Below are 20,498 nucleotides of genomic sequence, written 5' to 3'. Positions count from 1 at the left end.
ACTGTTGAGAATAGACAGGAGACACTAATACAAGTACTCGCCTAGTCAGGGTCAACAGCGAATAACTTGAGAGCGACATACGTCCTACGCACATTAAGACGTTTTTGCTTTTATAGAACAATTTCCCTGGGTTTGTTTACCCTGTGAGAATGGGGCAGTTCTGCGGATGGGTCGGGGGCAATTACAGAGCACTGTTCTGGGCAGCACACTTGTTTTGTCGAGGCTAAATGAGGTAACTGCGTCTCTTACCGTCCACGAGGCTCGTTTACATCTCCCCTCACACTAACAGTCCACCCCGACACTCGCAGCGGAACGACTTTGTTACAAATGAACGCCCAGCTCTGCCTGATCTGACCTGATTGGGAAATCGCGGCGATTTTGATGTGCGGTCGCTGCCCTGCACAAGATGGACTCTGCGCCCGCCCCGTCGGACCCTCCCTCGCCAGCCACCTCGCCTTGTCCGCCAGGAACACCCACACGCGAGCGCTCCGGCCCTGGCGCCGGATCTCCGCGCCACCGCTTTCTGCGCAGACACAAAGGGAGCCCCGCCCTCCGCGTGCTCCTACAGCTGTGATTGTGAAGGGCACCTTCTGCAGCCAATCAACACTCGCGAACTGGGCGCGGCCCGTTGGAGTTGGTGGAGTGTTGGCCGAGGGCGGGACCCTTGAGTGACACGAATTTTGGCCAATCAACGGAGGTCTTGCTTCGGCCTCCCCGCCCCCCCGCCCACATCACCCCAGTGCCTGCCTCCCTGCCCAGGCGCTGAGCAGGGTATTGGGAATGTCCCGGGGTAAGTTCGAGGAGACGCCCGCTGAACTCCGCCCGACTCCGCTGCTCGTTTTAGGGCCTGAGGCTCGTCGCGTTCCGAAATGGCAGAGGAGTCCGACAAAGCCGTGAAGTACTATACCCTGGAAGAGATCCAGAAGCACAACCACAGCAAGAGCACCTGGTTGATCCTGCATTACAAGGTGTACGATGTGACCAAATTTTTGGAGGAGGTGAGTTGGTGGAGGCAGGATGCCGACCGGAGTTTGGGGGTTCCCTGTCGAGACTTGTCGTTCGCAGCGTGGTGGGATTGACCTGCCCGGCTCTATGTGCGCTCCTGAGTGTGTTAACCAGTGCGTGCGCACCCGGCTTTGCACACCTGGGAGCTGCTCCCCGCGTCTGCATACTTGTGTGTGCACCCCATGAGTCTGTACACCTGGGAGCGGACCCCGAGTTTGTACACCTGAGGCTGCGCGCCCGCGTTTTCACACCTGGAGGTGCATAAGTCACTGCCGCGACCAGGTGAATCAGTTTAGCAGCCCTTGTAGGGCAGAAACTGTCTCCCGAGACCCTGCGCGGGCATGTAGGAGAGCACCACTTCGCACTTCGTGGGAAACAAAATCTCATCTGGAGCTGTCTTCCTAAGAGAGAGCGCAACTACGGAAGGATTTTTGAAGATCCTTTTTATCCTTGAGTGTGCATAGACCAGGTCTTCATCTAGGACAGGGGTCGTCCCACTTATTATTCCTGGAGTGGATTCCTAATTGGAGCCGGTTGGAGACCACCCACCTTGAGAGCTGTGGGATCCCACAAGAGGGGACCTTGAGTTCGGAGGTCCAGGTGTGGTCTGCCCCGGCTCTCCCGCTGGCATCCACAAGCCCACCCCACCATCCACGCCCACCCACCCGCTGTTCACCTAGAAGGCGCCCAGTGGTATTTAAGGTATCCAGTGACGACTTCGGTGAGGTACAGTAGTGGACTCCTGCGAGTGAGCATGGGGCTGTGTGTGTGGCTTTGATGAGGAGCAGGGGAGAGGGACCGAGAAGTGAGAAATGCCGGTGCGACGGCATCCTTAAGCAGCTTTGGGAATTGTAAAGTAACTTTGCTTAACTTTGACGAAAACATTCCTTTGATAAGATTCTTTGCGCTGATTATAATTTTTGCAATAAATTCTAAGGAGTTTTTCTTTGCTGCCTCTGGCTGTGTTATATCACTGTGGGGGAGTTTCAGTCATAAATCTTAATGTAACACTTACTCTCCTTCATTTCCCCAGGCAATAGACAGGAATGCTTAGTGATGGGAATTTTCTACATAGTTTGTGAGGAAAATGAAGATAGAGGCCTGGTCTGAGCTGGATCACAATTTATATCAAAGGACATTGGTTTTGTAGAGAATGTTTAAAAAAAATTTTTTTAAGGTTGAAGTTGATGGTTATTAGTAAGACATATTACTGTTAAATTGTCCTCAGGTGATGTGCCAGAAGATAAAATAGTGTCCTGATCTGGTTAAGAGTGGGTTATAGTAGAGGGTCAGATCTGATCTGTCCTGTTCCTTCTGCTGAGCTACAGAGCTTATTTGCTATTAGAGATTCTTGAACTAATAATCCTGCATCATAACATCAGGTCTAATTGATACCAGATGTCTGCTTAAAACTGTTCCTTCCCCCTTCCCGTGGTATATGTAATTGTAGAATTTTAAGATCCATTGTGTGCTTTCTTTATTTGTGTCTATAAAAAAGCATAGCATTTATAAAATAATAGGATATTTTATGTTATGAAGCGTTGCCATTTTTTCCTTTCTGTTTTGTGGGGTCTGCCCTATTCATTGTGTCGTACAGGGGGCCTCCATGGTCTCCCCACACCAGATGCCAGTATCACCCCCTCCCCCCGTTGTGACAACCAAAAATGTCTCCAACTATTGCCAAATGTCTCCTTGGGGACAACAAAGTCACTGCTAGTCAAGAATCACTGCCCTAAGATATATTTTGCATAACTTTTATGGGTACATTTCTCAGGAGATAAGGAAGGGAAGATTATTAAGCTTTACTATAAACCATTTACATTTCATTCTTATGAGGCAGAAAAGGAATTGCACAAGGTTTTCTAAGCGAAACGGGAAGAGATGCAAACCAGCTGTTCAGTGGGTGAATTAGCTGACAGCAAATTCCTTTGTTTTTCACTCAGTTTTCAATACTCTTTCTTTAAAAGTAGCTTGGGGAGAACATCTCTCAAGAAAAATGCGATGAGTCGAGTTTATCGCTAATATTTGATAACTAATACTTATAGCAAGATAACTCAAAACTACTGTTTATAGTGAGATACATAAAAACAAGTTTACAGCGGTTCCTATAAACTAAACTTTTCTTAATTGCTTCTTGGTAGAAACTCCCCAGAATAGCCTATCTGTGACACCACTGCTCTCTGGTACTCACTCACGCCCTTCCTTTTGATCAGTGATCCTGCATCTGCTGAGTTCTTCTAGTGGAGACTGTGGAACTCGAGAGGAAGAGATACCAGTTCTATTCTCAGAAGTTTCCGTTTGAGGAAGCAGGAATAACACAGAAAACAATGCATGGGCAGGGATTATTACACACAAAGCTGCGCTGTATCAGCCAGAGTCTAGTTCAGCGGTGGGGAGTGGACCTGGAGTGGCCGTGTGAGGCGTCAGGCATCGACTCTGGTGAGTAGGGCCTAACATCAGCGGTGACAGACCGGCTCCCAGAGCGGGTCTGGATTAAGGTAGAACAGGACAGTGGCTGACATTGTGAAATGGGACCGATCAGAAGGATGAAGGTATGCAGCGAGGAGGAGGCTCACGCAACCTGTTGTAGCTGGTCATCGGCGGTGCCAGCCTTCCCAGAACATCTGATTCTACTTTTAGGGGACATATGTTCTATTTACTGTTTTCACTATCTGTTTTCACTTTTTGTGACCTCTGATTAATGCAGTGTCCTAGGCTTTGGCTTCCTGCCCCAGCTTAGCCATCCTAGGATTCCCTGCCAGTGGCTCCCTGCATCTTCAACACACATCTCCTTCAGAGACCTGCAGGGCGCTCGACCGGAATTTTCACTTCTTCCTAGATTCCGCCTGTTCCATTCCTTCCCCCTTTCTCCCGTCATTTAAAAGCTCCAGAAATTCGTGAAGCCTTTGCGTGGTAACTAAAGAAGATTCTACCTTCCCTAACTTACCCAAATATGAAAGAAGTTTTTTGTTTGTTTTTTGTTTTTTGCCTTCCTACCTCTAAATAGTGAACTTTCATTATGGGCTAGATCTCCATATATATCGTAGATCTATATGCGTGTCTGTATTCATGTTGAGACAGTATATACTGTGATGGCTGGAAGGGGGTCCTAGTCTGTGCCTACGCTCTCTATGCCTCCTATGCCTTATTTAACATAAAATGGGAGGATGACAATAGTGCCAACTTTGAGGGGTTACAATAAGAAACAAAATAATGCTGGTTAAACATATAACACAATGGCAGGTGTATGGTATTCACAGTAAATGCAAACTCCTATACCTGTACAGGTCAGCGTGGGGTGTGGCTTTCTTTCTGTAGCATCATATGCAGCTGAGTGCTAACATGAGATTTTAGGTGAAGGTGAAAATCTGGCAGGTGACGTTGAAACAGGAGAGCATTATAAAAATTATACCCTCTGGCCAAGAACACAAGTGAAGTTTCTGAGTTGTGCAGTGAGCTCCACCTCCTGAAATAATAGCCTTATAAAGCTGTTTTGTTTTCCAGAGAAGGGTAGACACCTGAGAGGGAAGACTGGCTCCTTGTTGCAGCAGGTGTTCAGTTACTATCTGATACTGATCTATGAGATTATGAGCCTTGTTGCCTACGTATTTTTTGAAAATTTTATTTATTTATTTATTTATTTGGGGCTGCGTTGGGTCTTTGTTGCTGCGCGTGGGCTTTCACTAGTTGCGGCGAGCGGGGGCTACTCTTCATTGCGGTGCGCGGGCTTCTCATTGCGGTGGCTTCTCTTGCTGTGGAGCACGGGCTCTAGGCACGTGGGCTTCAGTAGTTGTGGCATGTGGGCTCAGTAGTTGTGGCTTGTGGACTCTAGAGTGCAGGCTCACTAACTGTGGTGCACGGGCTTAGTTGCCCTGCGGCATGTGGGATCTTCCTGGACCAGGGATCGAACCTGTTTCCCCTGTATTGGAAGGCAGATTCTTAACCACTGTGCCACCAGGGGAGTCCCTGCCTACGTATTTTGAAGTAGGTGGGTTTTGTTCTTCAATTCTGAGTTACAGTTTTTGAACTTATATTTGTGAATTTGAATCTTGTTATTTCTGATTATATCATTAGCAAGGTTAACGATTGTAGAACTTTGAATGAAAATGCAGGCATTTGGGGCTAGGGAGAAAAATGATTTGCTTTCCCCTTTCTGTGATTTGGGCAGTAGCATTTATTCAGGTTTTCTGAGTGCTGTGGAATATGAGAAGAAAATATCACATAGTTGATGGCAGTAATATTAACTTGCTTTCAGTTCAAGTCTTTACGTGTTTAATTTGTGAAATAGACACCTTCCTGAAAAATATTATAAAGCATAATATTTTGTGTCAAGTTGTCCTCCGCCTTTACATGATCAAAATGGAAACTTGTTTCTGTAGAACTTTTTCTGGTGATCTTGGGATTCTGATGCTCTGTATCTGCATCTTAGATATTCTTTAACAGCATTCTGCCTTACAAAGCTGTTGGCTTCTGACTCACTTATGCCTTTTGAGTCTTAGGCAATAGTCTCTATAGCAGGTTTTGTTTTAGGGACTTACTTTTTGTTGTTTTCCTTGAACATGGCTGCCTGCTTTGCAGAGATGAGTGGTTCCAAGCCTGGGGGACCTCAGTGCCCTGGGGAGCCAGCAAGAGAGTGTGGGTGCTTGAAACTCAGTGTCCTTAATTTTGAAAAACACAAAGGACCCTACATCTTTACTGTTGGTAGGACTGTCATATTTAGTGCTAAAATCCCAAATGCCTTTGCTTTTTTCAAGGAAGTTTGATAATATCCTGAATCTTATACTACTAAAAAGCTGCAGTTACAAATATGTCTTTGATGAGTGTGAAATGGAAAAGTTATTATTATTTAGCATACATAGTTTGGTAAATAAAACTCAGAAAATATGAAATCCATAGGAGGAAAATATAAAGGGATCCTTGGTGGTAAAGGTGGTTCAGGCATCTTGGGTAAATAGGCATCAGAGCCTCATCTCACAATGGTGAATGTGAGAATTTATATTTTGAAGAAATCCAGGAGCTGTGAGCACATTTAAAGTTGTGACACTGGATGAGTTGGCCGAGGGAAAGTGGAAAACACTAACTCTGTGACTAGGGCAGGGGACCTAAGATAACTAGTACAGCTTTAAAAGAAAACAGACACCCAGTTGGTACACAGCTGCTGTTATTTGCTTTGAGATCCTCCCCCACCCCCATATCCAGGGTTCTCCATAGGAACCCGGGAGAAAGCAAAGGGAAGTTGTGAAAGAATAAAAAGAAAACCTTTGGAAGGTCAAAGGGCTAAAATGTGCTCTTCTTTCCATCTGCTGTCGTTTCACTGTGTTGCCTTCTAGAAGGTGGAGAAAACAGCCATTCCAGTGCCCATGGGGAGTTTTTAAGTAGAGAAAGTTCTGAAGGAGTCTTCAAGGATGCCATTTGTTCCTAACACAGATGACATCTGGATGATTTTAAGAATCTGTATTATTTCATTCAAGAAAGAGATTGTTGGGCATGCGTGCAGAGGTTAAATGTTGTTTTCTAGAGGCCTCTTAAATAATTGGCCTGGAAGGGCTTGTTCTGAATGGAAATCTGATGAGGTTACTGCTCTGATAAAATCCTTCTGTGGATTTAGCTAATCCCCTGCCCTCTCCTTCCCACCCCCTCGCTGATTTCCATCCTGCCCTCTGAGTTGTGGGTGGTACCGTGTTTCCTTGTCTGCCAATGTCCCCGTCTCACTTACACGTGGTTCCTGGGGGCCTCTGGAAGGGTCTCTCCCTCCTTCCTTCACACTGTCATCCGTCTTCACCTTCCTTTCTTGTGGCTCTAGCTGTTAGACTATCTTCCTCTTCAGAGCTCATGTCCTGACATAGTCTTCAGGATTTCAGTGCTTCCATCACGTTGGTTGTTGATTTATGAGTTTTCAGTTCAGGTAATGTATGTTGTTATTATGTTAAAGAATGTAATTTCTAGAAGAACATAAAATTCATTTTGTAGAAACAGACTGTCATTTCTCTGCTTAGTCCCTTTCCATGGCTTTCCAGTGCATTTAGAATAAAATGCCATCTCTCTCCTGGTGCAATAAACTGCGTGATCTGGCCCCTTCCTTCCTCTCCCACCTCAGCTGGTAACACTGTCGCCTTGCCCTCCACACCTTTCTGGGTCCCTAACAAGTCGGGCTTGTTTCTGCCTTAAGACCTTTGTGCAGTTTTCCTTCTGCCTGGTGTGCCCTCCTTTGACCACCCTCTTCAGGTCGCCGCCCAATGTCTTTTACCAGAAAGGGGGATGTTCTGTCTCATCCTGCAGTGTCGGAGGCCCTGGGGCCCAGTGTTTTCCACTTTCCCTCGGCCGTCTCATCCAGGGTCATGACTTTAAATGTGGTGACAGCTCCTGGATTTCTATCTCCAGGTCACAGAGATGTCTCTCCTACACTCAGGATTCTTGTATCCGCAACTCACTTCACATCTCCACTCAGATCTCTAACATGCCTCTCAGACCCAACGTGTTAAAGACTGAACTGACCTTCCCTCACACATCTTGCTGCCACCTTCTCTATCTCAGTGATGACGCTTCCATCCATTTGCTCAGATCGAAAACCCTGGGGTCCTGTCTGATCCTTCTCTCTCTCTCACACCCACACTGAATCCCCCAGAACATTCTGTGGGCTCAGCTTTTCTAAAGGAGTCAAAATCCGACTAATCTTTCCCCCTCTACGCCGTCTCCCTGCTCCAAGCACCATCACCTCCAGCCCGGTGGCCCCCACCCGTGACTGTGTACTTTTGGTAGTAGAGTGCTATTTTAAGATGTCAGATCCTATCACTTTCCTGTTTAAACCCTTCAGTGGCTAATGACACCACCCAATTTAAGACTTTGGATATAGCTGCGGTAATCAAAGCATGGTCCTGGCAAAGAGACGTATACGGGGATCAATGGAACAGAGTAGAGAAACCAGAAATAGACCCATGCACATACTTCTGACTTTTGACAGAGATGCAAAAGCAATTTGATGGAGGAAGGACAGCCTTTTTAACAAATGGTTCTGGAACAATTGGACAACAGTAGTCAAAAATATAAATCTTGACCCAAACCTCACACTTTATATAAAAATTAACCCCAAGTAGATCATAGATCCAAATATAAAATTTTAAAATTTTGAAGAGACTTAGGATTAGGCAAAGTTCTTAGACACAACAGCAAACGCATGATCCATATAAGAAAAAGTGGATAAATTGGACTTCATAAAAATTAAAAACTCTGTTCTTTAAAAGATCCTGCTAATAGAATGAAATGACGGGGCCATTGACTAGGAGAAAACTTTTTCTAATCTCATATCTGACAAAGGACTTATATCCAGAATATATAAAGAATTTTCTAATCTCAACAATAAGGAAACAAATAATCCAAATAGAAAATGGGAAAAAGACTTGAATAGACATTTCCTCCAAGAAGATATATGAATGGCAAATGAATACATGAAAAGATGTCCAACATCATTAGCTGCTAAGGAAGTGCAAATTAAAACCACAGTGAGATACTATAACATACTTGTTAGAATAAGATATACTGGTAAGCCAAAATTTGGTGAAGATGTAGAAATGCTGTATTGGTCATGCATTGCTGGTGAGAATGTAGAATGGTACAGACACTCTGGAAATCAATCTACCTGTTTTAAAAAGCTAAACATAGACTTACTGTATGACTCAACAGTAGCACTCCTTGACATTTGTCCTAGAGAAATGAAAATTTATGTCCACATAAAAGCCTGTATGCAAATCCCAGCAACTAGAACAGTGCTGGCACAGAGAGAGGACTCAATATTGATTGATTGAATGAATAAAAGTTTATAAGTGGGCTTCCCTGGTGGCGCAGTGGTTGAGAGTCCACCTGCCGATGCAGGGGACGCGGGTTTGTGACCCGGTCCGGGAGGATCCCATGTGCTGCAGAGCGGCTGGGCCCGTGAGCCATGGCCGCCGGGCCTGCACGTCTGGAGCCTGTGCTCCGCAGCTGGAGAGGCCACAACAGTGAGAGGCCCGCGTACCGGAAAAAAAAAAAAAAAAGTTTATAAGTGTAAACAATATCAGACAATTGATACAGAGTGGCTGTTGGGCTGGCAGCTTTATTTGTAAAGCCCCGAACTGGAAACAACTCAAATGTTCCTCAGTGGGTCCCTGGTTAGACTGGTACATGCGTAGAGGGAAGACAACTCAGCAGTAAAAAGGGAATAAAGCAACCTGACTGGGTGTCAAGGGTATTACGCTAAGTGAAAAAAGACAGTCTCAAAAGATTGCACACAGTGTGCTTCCATTTCTGTGACATTCTCAGAATGACAGGGTCACAGAAGTGAAGAACAGATGATAGGCGGTGGGGGAGGGGGACTGCACAGGGGCAGCAGGGGGAGCGCCTTTGTGGTGGCAGCAGGGTCCTGTGTTCTGTGAATCTACATGTGGGAAAGTGCCACAGACCAGGCCGCAGAGATACACCAGACAGACACACAAGTGCACACAACAACTCTGAGTCAGGCTAGTGACTCCTATTTCAGATATTTGCTGGTTTTGACGATGCATTACAGTTATGGAAAATGTTGCCCATTGAAGGGGTCTGAGTGATGGGCACATGGCACCTCTCTGCAGCTATTTTCAATATAAAGAGTTAAAACAAAAAACACGTTCATCAGCTCCCTCTCCTTCGTGGTTAAAGCCAAGCCTGTAAGGCAGCTACAAGGTCCCACCGCCTTCTGGATGTCCTGCGTCATGCATGCTGATGCCCTTGCTCTTCTAAGAGCGTGCCAGGAACCCTTCCACCGTAACCCTTTGCGCCGGAAGGTTATCCCCCAGATAGCAGCATGCTCACTCCTTCACTTTCTCAACGAGGCCTCTCCTGAACCCCATTTACAACTGGACATCCCCCCAGCCCCCTGCATTCTGGACCCCACCACCCTGCGCTGGTTTTTCTTTTTCCTGTAGCACATTGTCACCTTCTAACATACCCTGTAACCTATTTCTCATGTTTACTGCTTATCTGTCTCCCTCTACTGGAATGTAGACTCCGTGAATGCAGGAATTTCTTTCTGCTTTATTCCCCGGTATACCCCAGCAACTGGAACAATGCTGGCACATAGAAAAGACTCAATAAATAGTTATTTATTGAATGAATAAGTGAAAGTTTACAAGTGTAAAATATTAGAAAATCGATGCAGAATGGCTATTGGGCCAGCGTGGATAATTTCCTGACAGCTTGTTTTATTTCTCTCTTGCCTCCAGTTGCCTGTTTTAGCCAAATTTTTTTATTCTTAACACTAGATATAAAAGGAAAAATAGGCCTAATGATTTGTATTGAGGAGGACTGGTTCCACCCTCAGTCCTCCTTTTCAGTCTCAATTGTAGCCTGTCCTGTCCTCTCATCTTTTGGCCATTCCAACTCAAGATGGATCCTAGCGTGGATAGAGGAATAGCCCCTCTTAGATCATAACCCATCTTCCACTGGGCCCTCAATTTTGGTGGCTTTGCTTGTTCTTATGAGGAGCGTTGGGTTGAGCTGGGTCACAAGGCAAGCGGTGTGTGTTCTAACTCTCCTGGCCTCGGTGTCCCCTGCTCTTGTCCCTCGGAGGTAGACCTGTCTCTGCCCCTACCTCTACCCCAGGGTCATTACTTCTCAGTCTGGGACTTACTCTTCCCTTCAGAGATCCCAGGAGTTGTTACATCTCCAGTGAACTCACTTATTTTACCTAATGAGATAAGTTTAGTGATGGTAGAATTAAAAATATTGGTCAGGGCCCACTGACTAAAAGCAAAATTATCTTTGATTCATGGTAAATTTTGGGCCAAACATTTACTGTCTCAACTCTAAAAGTAACCACGGGGCTTCCCTGGTGGTGCAGTGGTTGAGAATCTGCCTGCCAATGCAGGGGACATGGGTTCGAGCCCTGGTCCGGGGAGATCCCACATGCCGCAGAGCAACTGGGCCCGTGAGCCGTGGCTGCTCAGCCTGCGTGTCCGGAGCCCGTGCTCCGCAACGGGAGAGGCCGCGACAGTGAGAGGCCCGCGCACTGCGATGAAGAGTGGCCCCTGCTTGCCGCAACTAGAGAAAGCCCTCGCACAGAAATGAAGACCCAACACAGCCAAAAATAAATAAATAAATTTATTAAAAAATAAAAATAAAAAAATTAAAAAATAAAAGTAACCATGAATGATTTTGCTTCTCTTTCTTTTCAAGGAGAGAACACTGTAACAGCACTCTGCAGGATAGTTACCAGCTCACAGCTGCATTGCTTATCTGTTCTCATCCTAATGACCTTTAAGAATTATTTCATGAAGCGAATGTTCTTTGTCCTTATGGTATGTTGTTTCTATTAACTCTTGTCATTGGGCCTGTGGCTTAGCAGGATCAAGCCAGTTGATTTAATCCACAGAAATCTCTTGAAGATGACGGGCAGGGTGGAAAGAAGGGGTCCCTTGGGGTTTGGAGTTTGGTGCTGGACTTGTGGCCTCAGCAGTTTACAGGGACCAGGCGCTGTGCGAGGTTCTGTGCAAGGTTCTTTCTGGCAGTATTGAATGGGCAGTACTGAATAAGAAAGGGAATGAAATTGATATTGATGGAACACCTATTACATGCCAGGTATTGTACTAGTTCTGTGACTTAATCTCTGTAGTTTAAGTGGGAGAGGTATCTAATGATGGAGAAACGGAAGCTCAGGAAGAGCTGCCACCTTCCTGGGTCGCTCTGCTAAGACGTGGCAGAGCCGGATCTTGAATTCAGCTTCCTTTGCTTCCAAGCCTGGACTTCTTCCATAACACAGTACTGCCTGGACGTGGAGACCAAGACAGCTGGAGACCAAACCGCAACAAAGGTGCAGGGGCTATGGCCAAATACGTGACTACTGAGGGGTCTGCTTTAACGTTTTGTCGAGTGATATGGGGGAGGGTTATTGATAGTAATTGGGAGGTGACATGTGCTTGATTCTCTTTTCTCATTGCCTCCCCCAAACAAAAACAAATAAAACAATGATCAGCGGTGCATTTGTATCCATGAGAAATCCGGTTATTTACAGTGCCTGCAGTTCCTCCAGGGTGCCATTGTGTCTCTGCCTCCGGGCCTTTGTGTTCTCCATTTTCTTTGCATAGAACACCCCCTTCCCCACCCCTTTTCTCCTGGCGAACCACCAGTGTACCTTTCACACCCCCTCCTTAGCGACCCCTCCCTGGCCCCTTCTCACCTCCAGCTCTGGGAGAGCTCATCCTTCCCTCCGTTGTGCCATGGCTCTGCACCTGGGGCTTACTATGTTTAGCTCTTACTTGTCTACATGTCACTGGAGTGTAACTCCCTGAGGGCAGGGACCATGACTTACCCATCTTGGAAACAACAGAGCTTGGCATGGCACTTGGCAGATGTTTGAGTGAGCGGGTGGGTCTCATAAGCCAGCATCGGGAATGCAAAGATGGGCCTTGTTTCATGTTTCATCTCATCATTTTCAGAGTGAAATGAGGAGAAGTAATTCAGATGATGCCTGTGAGCCTCTGGTCCCTAAGCGTTGAGGGTTCAAGTGAGAAGGTGCGCAGAAAGCCCCGAGGCGGTGCAGACGCAGGCGCCAGCCCCTTCACCCAGTCCACAGGCGGGCAGAGCAGAACAGAAGTCTGGGGAACCCAACCAGCTCCAAGGACATCACCCTTTGCCTTATCAGAAACAGTGTCTAGAAATGATAGGAAACATTTGGCTATCTTGTTATTTTTTTCTGAATTTTATATAAATTGATTGCACTCCAAATAGTTGTTTTCATTTTTGGCTTAACTATTGAAGATAATCTCTTTAGATAAACTTGTTTTGCCTAGTCATTGTTTATGCACAGTCTTGTTTGTGCCACCGTTTTTTTGGCAGTGTTAAGTGTTTGGATTGAAAGATCCTATTTAAAACTCCAGAACTGGTGGACTTTGGGTCCATATAACATTACATTTACGTGGAAAGGGTTTTTCTGTTATCATCATTTGCTTTTGCTGAGTTAAGCAAGCCCTCGAAGTGAATGGCTTTGACCTGATGAGTATTGCGAGGCTGCAGTGTGGTGCTGCATACCCTTCTGGGTTTTTTATTGGGACAACGTCGTAGCCAGACAGAGCCCTGAGACAGAAGCATGTCCATCCTTTGAGTTGTCCTTAGTTATTAAGGCCCAGGAAGGCAGGGCAAATGACAACATTTCTTGGGGTCTAGAAGTGAGAGAGATTCCCCAACAAAGTCCCCAAAGAGAAATGTACAAAGAAACTTTATTTTTAAGGCATCTAAAGTCACTTTGTTCAGAAACATGAAAAGGGCCATTTAATTTGCCCATTCAAAAAAGGGAGGGGAGGTTGCACTATAAGTCAGACCCCAGCGTTCTGGTCCTGCTACTCCACGAACTGTCAGTGTGACGTTGGGCTTAATTTCTCTGGATCCCCGGTTATCCATCCGTGAATTTAAGGGTGTTGGGTCTCTGAAGGTTTTTTTAAACTCTGAACTTCTGGGGTTTTAACATTTATCCTAGCCTTTTGAGTTAAGATCTCCAGTTGAGTTTTATGCTTTTGATGCTGTGTTCACAGATGCCGTGGAGGACAGCCGACTTTTGGGAACCCGAGAGTGGTTTATCATGAAGGCTGGTGCCTGTGGGCCGGTAGAGGGCAAGAGGGGTGTTCGTGCCGCTCGTGCTGGTCAGGTTGCTGCGTGTCTGCAGTGGTGCTCTCCCTGTCTGGATTTTGAGCCTCTGTTCTAACCATGACAGGTCCATCCGGCACTTTGTCATGGTCGCCCTGCTCTTCAGGAGCCCACAGTGGTCCTCAGTGTCTTCCACTTCACACTGGCTCTCAAGGCCCTAATGGTTTGGTCCTTCTAACCATCCAGCCTGTGTTAGGATTCTCCAGAGAAACAGAACCAATAGGAGATACTCTTACATACTTCATGTATATATTTATGTATGAAGAGATTTATTATAAGGAATTGGCTTCCGTGATTATGGAGGGTGACAAGTCCCCCAATCTGCCATCTGCCAGCTGGAGACCCAGGAGAGCTGGTGGAGTGATTGTCTGAGTCTGAAGGCCTGAGAACCAGAGGAGTCAATGGGAGGCTGAGGGCGGGGGAAGGAGAGATGAGATATCCCAACTCAAATAATGATACAGGAAAACAGGTGAATTCTTCCTTGCTCCACCTTTTGTTCTATTCAAGCTCTGAATGGATGGGATAGTGCCCACCCACATTGGGCAGGGCCATCTCCTCCGCTGAGTCCACTGATCCAAATGCTAATCTCATCTAGAAACAGCTTCCAGAAATCAAGTCTCACCTCAAGTTGACATGTAAAGTAAGCCATCACACAGCCTCACATATTTTACTTTATTCACACTTATCTCTTCACTTGCCCCAAGTATGCCATGTATATTTCAGCCAGTAAGCCTTCATATTCATGTTCCTATTCCTCTTGATCTTATTCATCTTTATCTACTCTATTTATCCAAATACTCACTCTCCTAAAGCAGCCTAGATTATTTTTTAAAAGCATCTACCTTTCTAGACTTCTACTCTGTTCAGTCAACCATTAAGATGATCCCTTAATATTTCTCTAATTTTTTATCATACATGAAGATCATTGTCCTAATTTGGTTTTAAGTTTCTTGACACACAGTATGTTTATCTATGTCTTTTATGTGTTCAGGACTTAGTACAATGCCTGCCACATGGTATTTTTTTGACAAAGTGATTGATGTAGTAATAAGAATTAAGCTCAGAAGAACCCCCTTGTGCTTGAACAAGGTAGATGTTTATTCATCTGTCATAAAGAAATGAGCTTTGCAGTCCAGGTCTGGTGTGCTAGCTGTGTTCCATCAAGTCCCCTGGGGCTCTCCTTCTGGCTCACTTCTCACTTACCTCCAGAGTCAGGCCCTCATCGTTATTTTCAAAGGCTGCATTCCCATTCCATACAGCAAGATGAAAGAAGGGATGAAGAGAAAGGGCAAAGGGTGCACATCACTCTGAAGGTTCTCCTGACACTTCTGCTCACATTAGGCAGAATTTAATCACATGGCATACCCAGCTGCAAGGGAGGCTGGGAAAATCTTCTATTCTAAGTAGCCATTTCCCAGCTAAAAGTTTAAGTGGGGTGGGGGAGGGTCAAAACAATATTTGAGGTTGAATATTCTAGCAGCAATATATAAGATGGTTAAGAATGTGCTGCGGGATTGGAGAGGGGAAGACTAGTTTGGTGGCTGGAGCCATGAATTTGATGAGAAGCACTTCCCTGGTTTATTTACAAGAATGTAGGGCTTTGCTGTCATACTAACAAGACCTTCTAACCTTTGACTTCGAAATTTTATAACTTGTTTTTCTAAAGCCACTAAAATGTAGGAATTCTAGGAGTTAAGTTCAAAGAGTAAGTAAAACATTTTTCTGTATCAAGCCTAAAAGTATCTCGTTTATGAAATTATTTGTATTAAAGAGGAATATAACTAGCAGAGGCAATTTCAAAAAGATAATATAGACCCATTTTTATTTTCTGGGTAGAGAATCTAAGGAACTGTAAATGGCCGTAGAAGCAAACAGTAGGAATGCAGCAGAATGGACCTGGAAGGTATTTTCACTCAATAATCAGTTTCCCAATTAATAGTAGTTACAGACTGCATGTTCGAATCTAGAGTGATTCAACATTTTGATTTTACCCACAACATTTTCTTTCTGATTAAGATTATTGCCTTCATATTAAGAAGTTATTTATTGAAAGCATCTGTATCAGGAGTGGCATGTAAGTTTATCTTTTTTATCTTCCCAGCTTTTCTAGATCCATTTTTAATGTATTATTACTATTTATTGTACTATTAAATATGAAGTAGAATTTACCTATAATGTAAAATAATCCTTGATCTTGTGAAATCTCTAATAATGCATTTATTGCTTTATTTAGCATTTCTCTTTGGCTTCATTCTAAAAAGGACGTGAGGCATAACTCTCATTATGTTGACTTCAGAATTCTTGGCCTCGTAACATACAAAAGTTATCCAAGACCTTGCCTTCATCGATTGTAACACTTATTCTGTACCTGACCCCTTATATATTTGTACTTTTGTGGTCTGGTAAAGCACCTTCTGCTCTTTTACGCTTGATACTCTCTTTTTTTTTCTTTCTCCCCTGTATGTGGGAAACTGGACTCTTACTTTTATTTGAAAAAAAGTTACATGTTTTATGTGGTCTCTCTCTCAGTGCTAGTTATCCCTGAAGTGGAGAATATCCAGGGGTTAGAGGATGAGGTGCAATCCTCCTAGGGACTGGCCTTCGCCTCTTGAACAGTGTGGTGTAGCATTGCTGGGCCATGAGGGCATTGCATATCAGGTTTGGGTCACATACTGTTTTGTAACGTCCTAGGGGATACACCATGGAGCTTTGTAGTTTTCAATGGGCCACGTGAGGTTCTTGGAACTTTTGTTATGAATGAAGCGTATCATGTGGTCCCTGACGGGAGGTGCTGCAAATGTGGGGTTAACCCTGATAAGCTTGGTATCGCTCCTGAAGGAAGCAATCCCAGGAACACTTGAACTCCACCTGCACTGTGTGTTTTTTCAGATTAAAGCTGATGCCACCACTTCTTTAATCATCATCACATTACGCAAAGGAACACCCTTCTCAATATACTGAGCTCACCTTTATTCACACACACACACAATAAATAAATGTTCATGTCTTTCACTGCAAATGAAATGCCTTTTCAGTTTTCACCTAGGTTGGCTCTATCTCTTGAAAAATGTTTGCATTGTCTATAGCTACACTTTTCAATATGGTAGCTAATAGACAAAAATCACTAGTTAAATTTTTTTTTTTTTTTTTTTTTTTTTTTTTTTGCGGTACGCGGGCCTCTCACTGTTGTGGCCTCTCCCGTTGCGGAGCACAGGCTCCGGACACGCAGGCTCAGCGGCCATGGCTCACGGGCCCATACTCTCCGTGGCATGTGGGATCTTCCCGGACCGGGGCACGAACCCGTGTCCCCTGCATCGTCAGGCGGACTCTCAACCACTGTGCCACCAGGGAAGCCCCACTAGTTAAATTTAAATAAATAAAATTTACATTATTTTTCAGCTCCATTTCAAGTGTTTAGTAGCCACTTGTGGCCACCATATTGGACAGTTTCGATATAGAGCATTTCTATCATTGCAAAAAGTTCTAAGCACAAATCTGGAGCTCTCACTAAAGCAGCTTTTGTGAAGGAACCACGTTTTTGGTTGGTTGTTTCCATACAGATAGGGTATTTGGTGCAATCGTTTACATCACTATTCCAAGTCATTTCTGAATTCACATCTTATTGGAAACCAAATTTCTAATGTCTGGCACTCCTTCTTGTGAGAGCACCAGAACTAACTGCTGAACAATCACTGACAGGAAAACACTGGGACTCCCCAAAAATGATACCCCACATCTAAAAACAAAGGAGAAGCCACAATGAGACGGTAAAAGGGGCACAATCACGATAAAATCAAATCCCATAACTGCTGGGTGGGCGACTCACAAACTGGAAAACAATACCACAGAAGTCCACCCACTGGAGTAAAGGTTCTGAGCCCCACGTCAGGCTTCCCAACCTGGGGGTCTGGCAATGGGAGGAGGAATCCCCAGAGAATCGGACTTTGAAGGCCAGTGGGATTTGATTGCAGGACTTCAACAGGACTGGGGGAAACAGTGACTGCGCTCTTGGAGGGCACACACAAAGTCTTGTGTGCACCAGGACCCAGGGGGAAGGAGCAGTGAGCCCACAGGAGACTGAACCAGACCTACCTGCTACTGTTGGAGGGTCTCCTGCAGAGGCGGGGGGTGGCTGTGGCTCACTGCGGGGACAAGGACACTGGCAGCAGAAGTTCTGGGAAGTACTCATTGGCATGAGCCCTCCAGGAGTCCACCATTAGTCCCACCAAAGAGCCTGTAGCTTCCAGTGATGGGTTGCCTCAGGCCAAACAACCAACAGGGAGGGAACCCAGCCCCAGCATCAACAGTCAAGTGGATTAAAGTTTTACTGAGCTCTGCCCACCACCAGTCCCTCCCATCAGGAAGCTTGCACAAGCCTCTTAGATAGCCTCATCCACCAGAGGGCAGACACAATCACAGAGAGACAGACAAAATGAAAAGGCAGAGGATTATGTCCCAGATGAAGGAACAGGGTAAAACCCCAGAAAAACAACTACATGAAGTGGAGATAGGCAACCTTCCAGAAAAAGAATGCAGAGTAATGATAGTGAAGATGATCCAGGGCCTTGGAAAAAGAATGGAGGCAAAAATCGAGAAGATGCAAGAAATGTTTAACAAAGACCTGGAAGAATTAACAGACGAACAGAGATGGACAATACAATAAGTGAAATGAAAAATACACTAGAAGGAATCAGTAGCAGAATAACTGAGGCAGAAGAATGGGTAAGTGACCTGGAAGATAGAATGGTGGCAATCACTGCCGTGGGTCACACATGAATAGTCAAAACTCTGAGGCTATATCTGTGTTTTTCTTCTTTAACCTCAAATTAATTGTATGCTTTTTCAGGGTCAAATCATGTCTATTTTTAATGTACTTTTGTGTGTCCCATGCAATGCTTTGCACATAGTATTCATAAATATTTTGATTAAATGAATTAAACAAAAGTGAATATGAAATTATATGGTTTCTGAATGGTAAGAACTATTATAGTTCAGGAGAAGGAAAGGGGTGTGAACTAGAATAGTTGGAATGGGAAAGTTGTCAGTCACTTAACCAGTTGTATATGCTAGTTCTAAGACCAATGTGTAATCAGCTGTGCTCATCTCCTTTATGTATCCAAACTTGCTTACAAATATTTCTTTGTATCTGCCATGTGCCCGGCATTGAACTAGGTATTGGGCAGCAGGGATGAGTAAGACAGACAAAGGCCTCTGTCCTCATGAATCTTACAAATGATTGATAAAATAGAGCTTCAGGAGTGCTAGGTGCTGTGCAGGCAAGAGCAGGGAGGGGATAGAGACCGTGGTGTGAGGATGGGGTAGGCCCTTCTGGACGGGCAACTCAGCGAAGGGCTCTGGAAAGCTGACATGTGAGCAGGGATAAACGAGGGGCAGATGAAATCTCATCAAGGTTTGGGAGAGGAGCATTCCACACAGAGGCAAATGTAGGGGTTCTGAGATGGGGAACTAGTTTGGCAAGTCTGAGGGCCTGTCAGAAGACCTGTCACTGAAGTGTGCCTGTTTTGCTTTTCGATTTTACCTGTTACCTCTCTCGCTTCCACTATGACCAGCTACCCTGGACTAAGCTAACATCTGAAAATCCTCGGATGTTAGCTTAGTCCAGGGTAGCTGGTCATAGTGGAAGCGAGAGAGGTAACAGGTAAACAGGTACAGGCATGATGGAGTAAGCACAGTCGATGGTGGGAATGATCAAGAAGAAGCAGGAGACCCATTAGGGGTCAGTTGTGGTTGTCCATTCAGGAGATGCTGGTTTGGTCTAAGGTGGTAGCATTGGAAGTGGGGAGAGGTGGATAGCTTCTGAATATGTTGTGAAGATAGCCAGCTGGATTTGCTGATGGATGGCAGTGAGAAGGAAAGAGGAATGAAGTTTGATTTCTAGTTTTTGGCTGCAGCAACTGTTTGCATGGTGGCAACATTCACTGAGAATAGAAAGACTGGGAAGGAGTGTATCTGGGGGCAAAGTAAAACGTTCGGTTTTGGTTATGTTATGTTCAGGATGCTCATTAGACATTGAGTGAACAGGTAAGTAGGCTGTTGCATTTGGGAGAAGTCTGGAGCTCAAGGGAGGCCTAATGAACTGCACTCGCTGGAGAACAGGTGATATTCTGGGTCGGAGACCAGGTAAGATCACCAGGAGAGCTAGTACAGGTGGAATGGGAGAGTGCCAAGGACTGAGCGTTGGGGTTGAGACTCGGAGATCAGGAGGGGAAATAAAGTTGAAGGGAAACTAGGAGAGCCTGTTGTACTGGAAGCCACGTGAAGAAAACATTTCAAGGAGAAGAGATCCACTGTGCCAGCATTGCTGAAAGCATTTATGCTGTGAGCAGTAGAAAGCCAGTTGTAATTTCAGGACCTGGTAGCCACCATTCTCTTTATATCACAAGAATTTACCACGTCTTTCTGAAAGTGTTCTTAGGAATGGGTAGAGATTGTGACAGTTGATGTCTTCTGAATTATGGATTATGCCAGTGTTTCATCTTTTAAAATCTATTTCCTGTTTATTTGCTTGCAAGTAACCCTTATATACAAAAAGATGTAAAAAATGAAAGCTATTTCCAGTTATTTTATTGGTATTCCCTAGTTTGTATCTGGAGATTCTCATATGTTATCAACGCAAGGTGGTACTTGGGGACCTTATAATAAGTAGAGATTTCACAGAAGCAGACGGAATTATGCACATGGAAAATGGAATCTTCCTCTGGAAAAATGGGAGATTTTTTGTTAGAAGGACAATTCCAGTGGGAATGGCTTGTTTTGCCATGGCTGCCGCTGATTCTGTCCTTCCTGGGTCCTCCTACCATCACCGCTGACGTTCCCTCCCGTCT

At 45.0% G+C, this 20,498-nt stretch overlaps 1 protein-coding gene across 1 annotated transcript in view; it reads left to right on the top strand.

Annotated features, from left to right (window-relative positions):
* Positions 1–869: 869 nt before the first annotated feature.
* Positions 870–20,498, top strand: part of CYB5A (cytochrome b5 type A) — a gene marked incomplete at both ends in the record, with an annotated part of 29,837 nt that continues 10,208 nt past the window's right edge. Inside the window, one exon of the mRNA XM_079717091.1 lies at positions 870–998. Within this exon, the coding sequence (XP_079573217.1) occupies positions 870–998 (129 nt within the window). The remainder of the gene's footprint in view (positions 999–20,498) is intronic.

Source organism: Hyperoodon ampullatus, assembly GCF_949752795.1.
Source record: "Hyperoodon ampullatus genome assembly, chromosome: 13".
Taxonomy (NCBI): Eukaryota; Metazoa; Chordata; class Mammalia; order Artiodactyla; family Ziphiidae; genus Hyperoodon; species Hyperoodon ampullatus.
Note: the sequence above shows the minus strand (reverse complement) of the source record. Positions and strands in the feature narration are given on the sequence as shown.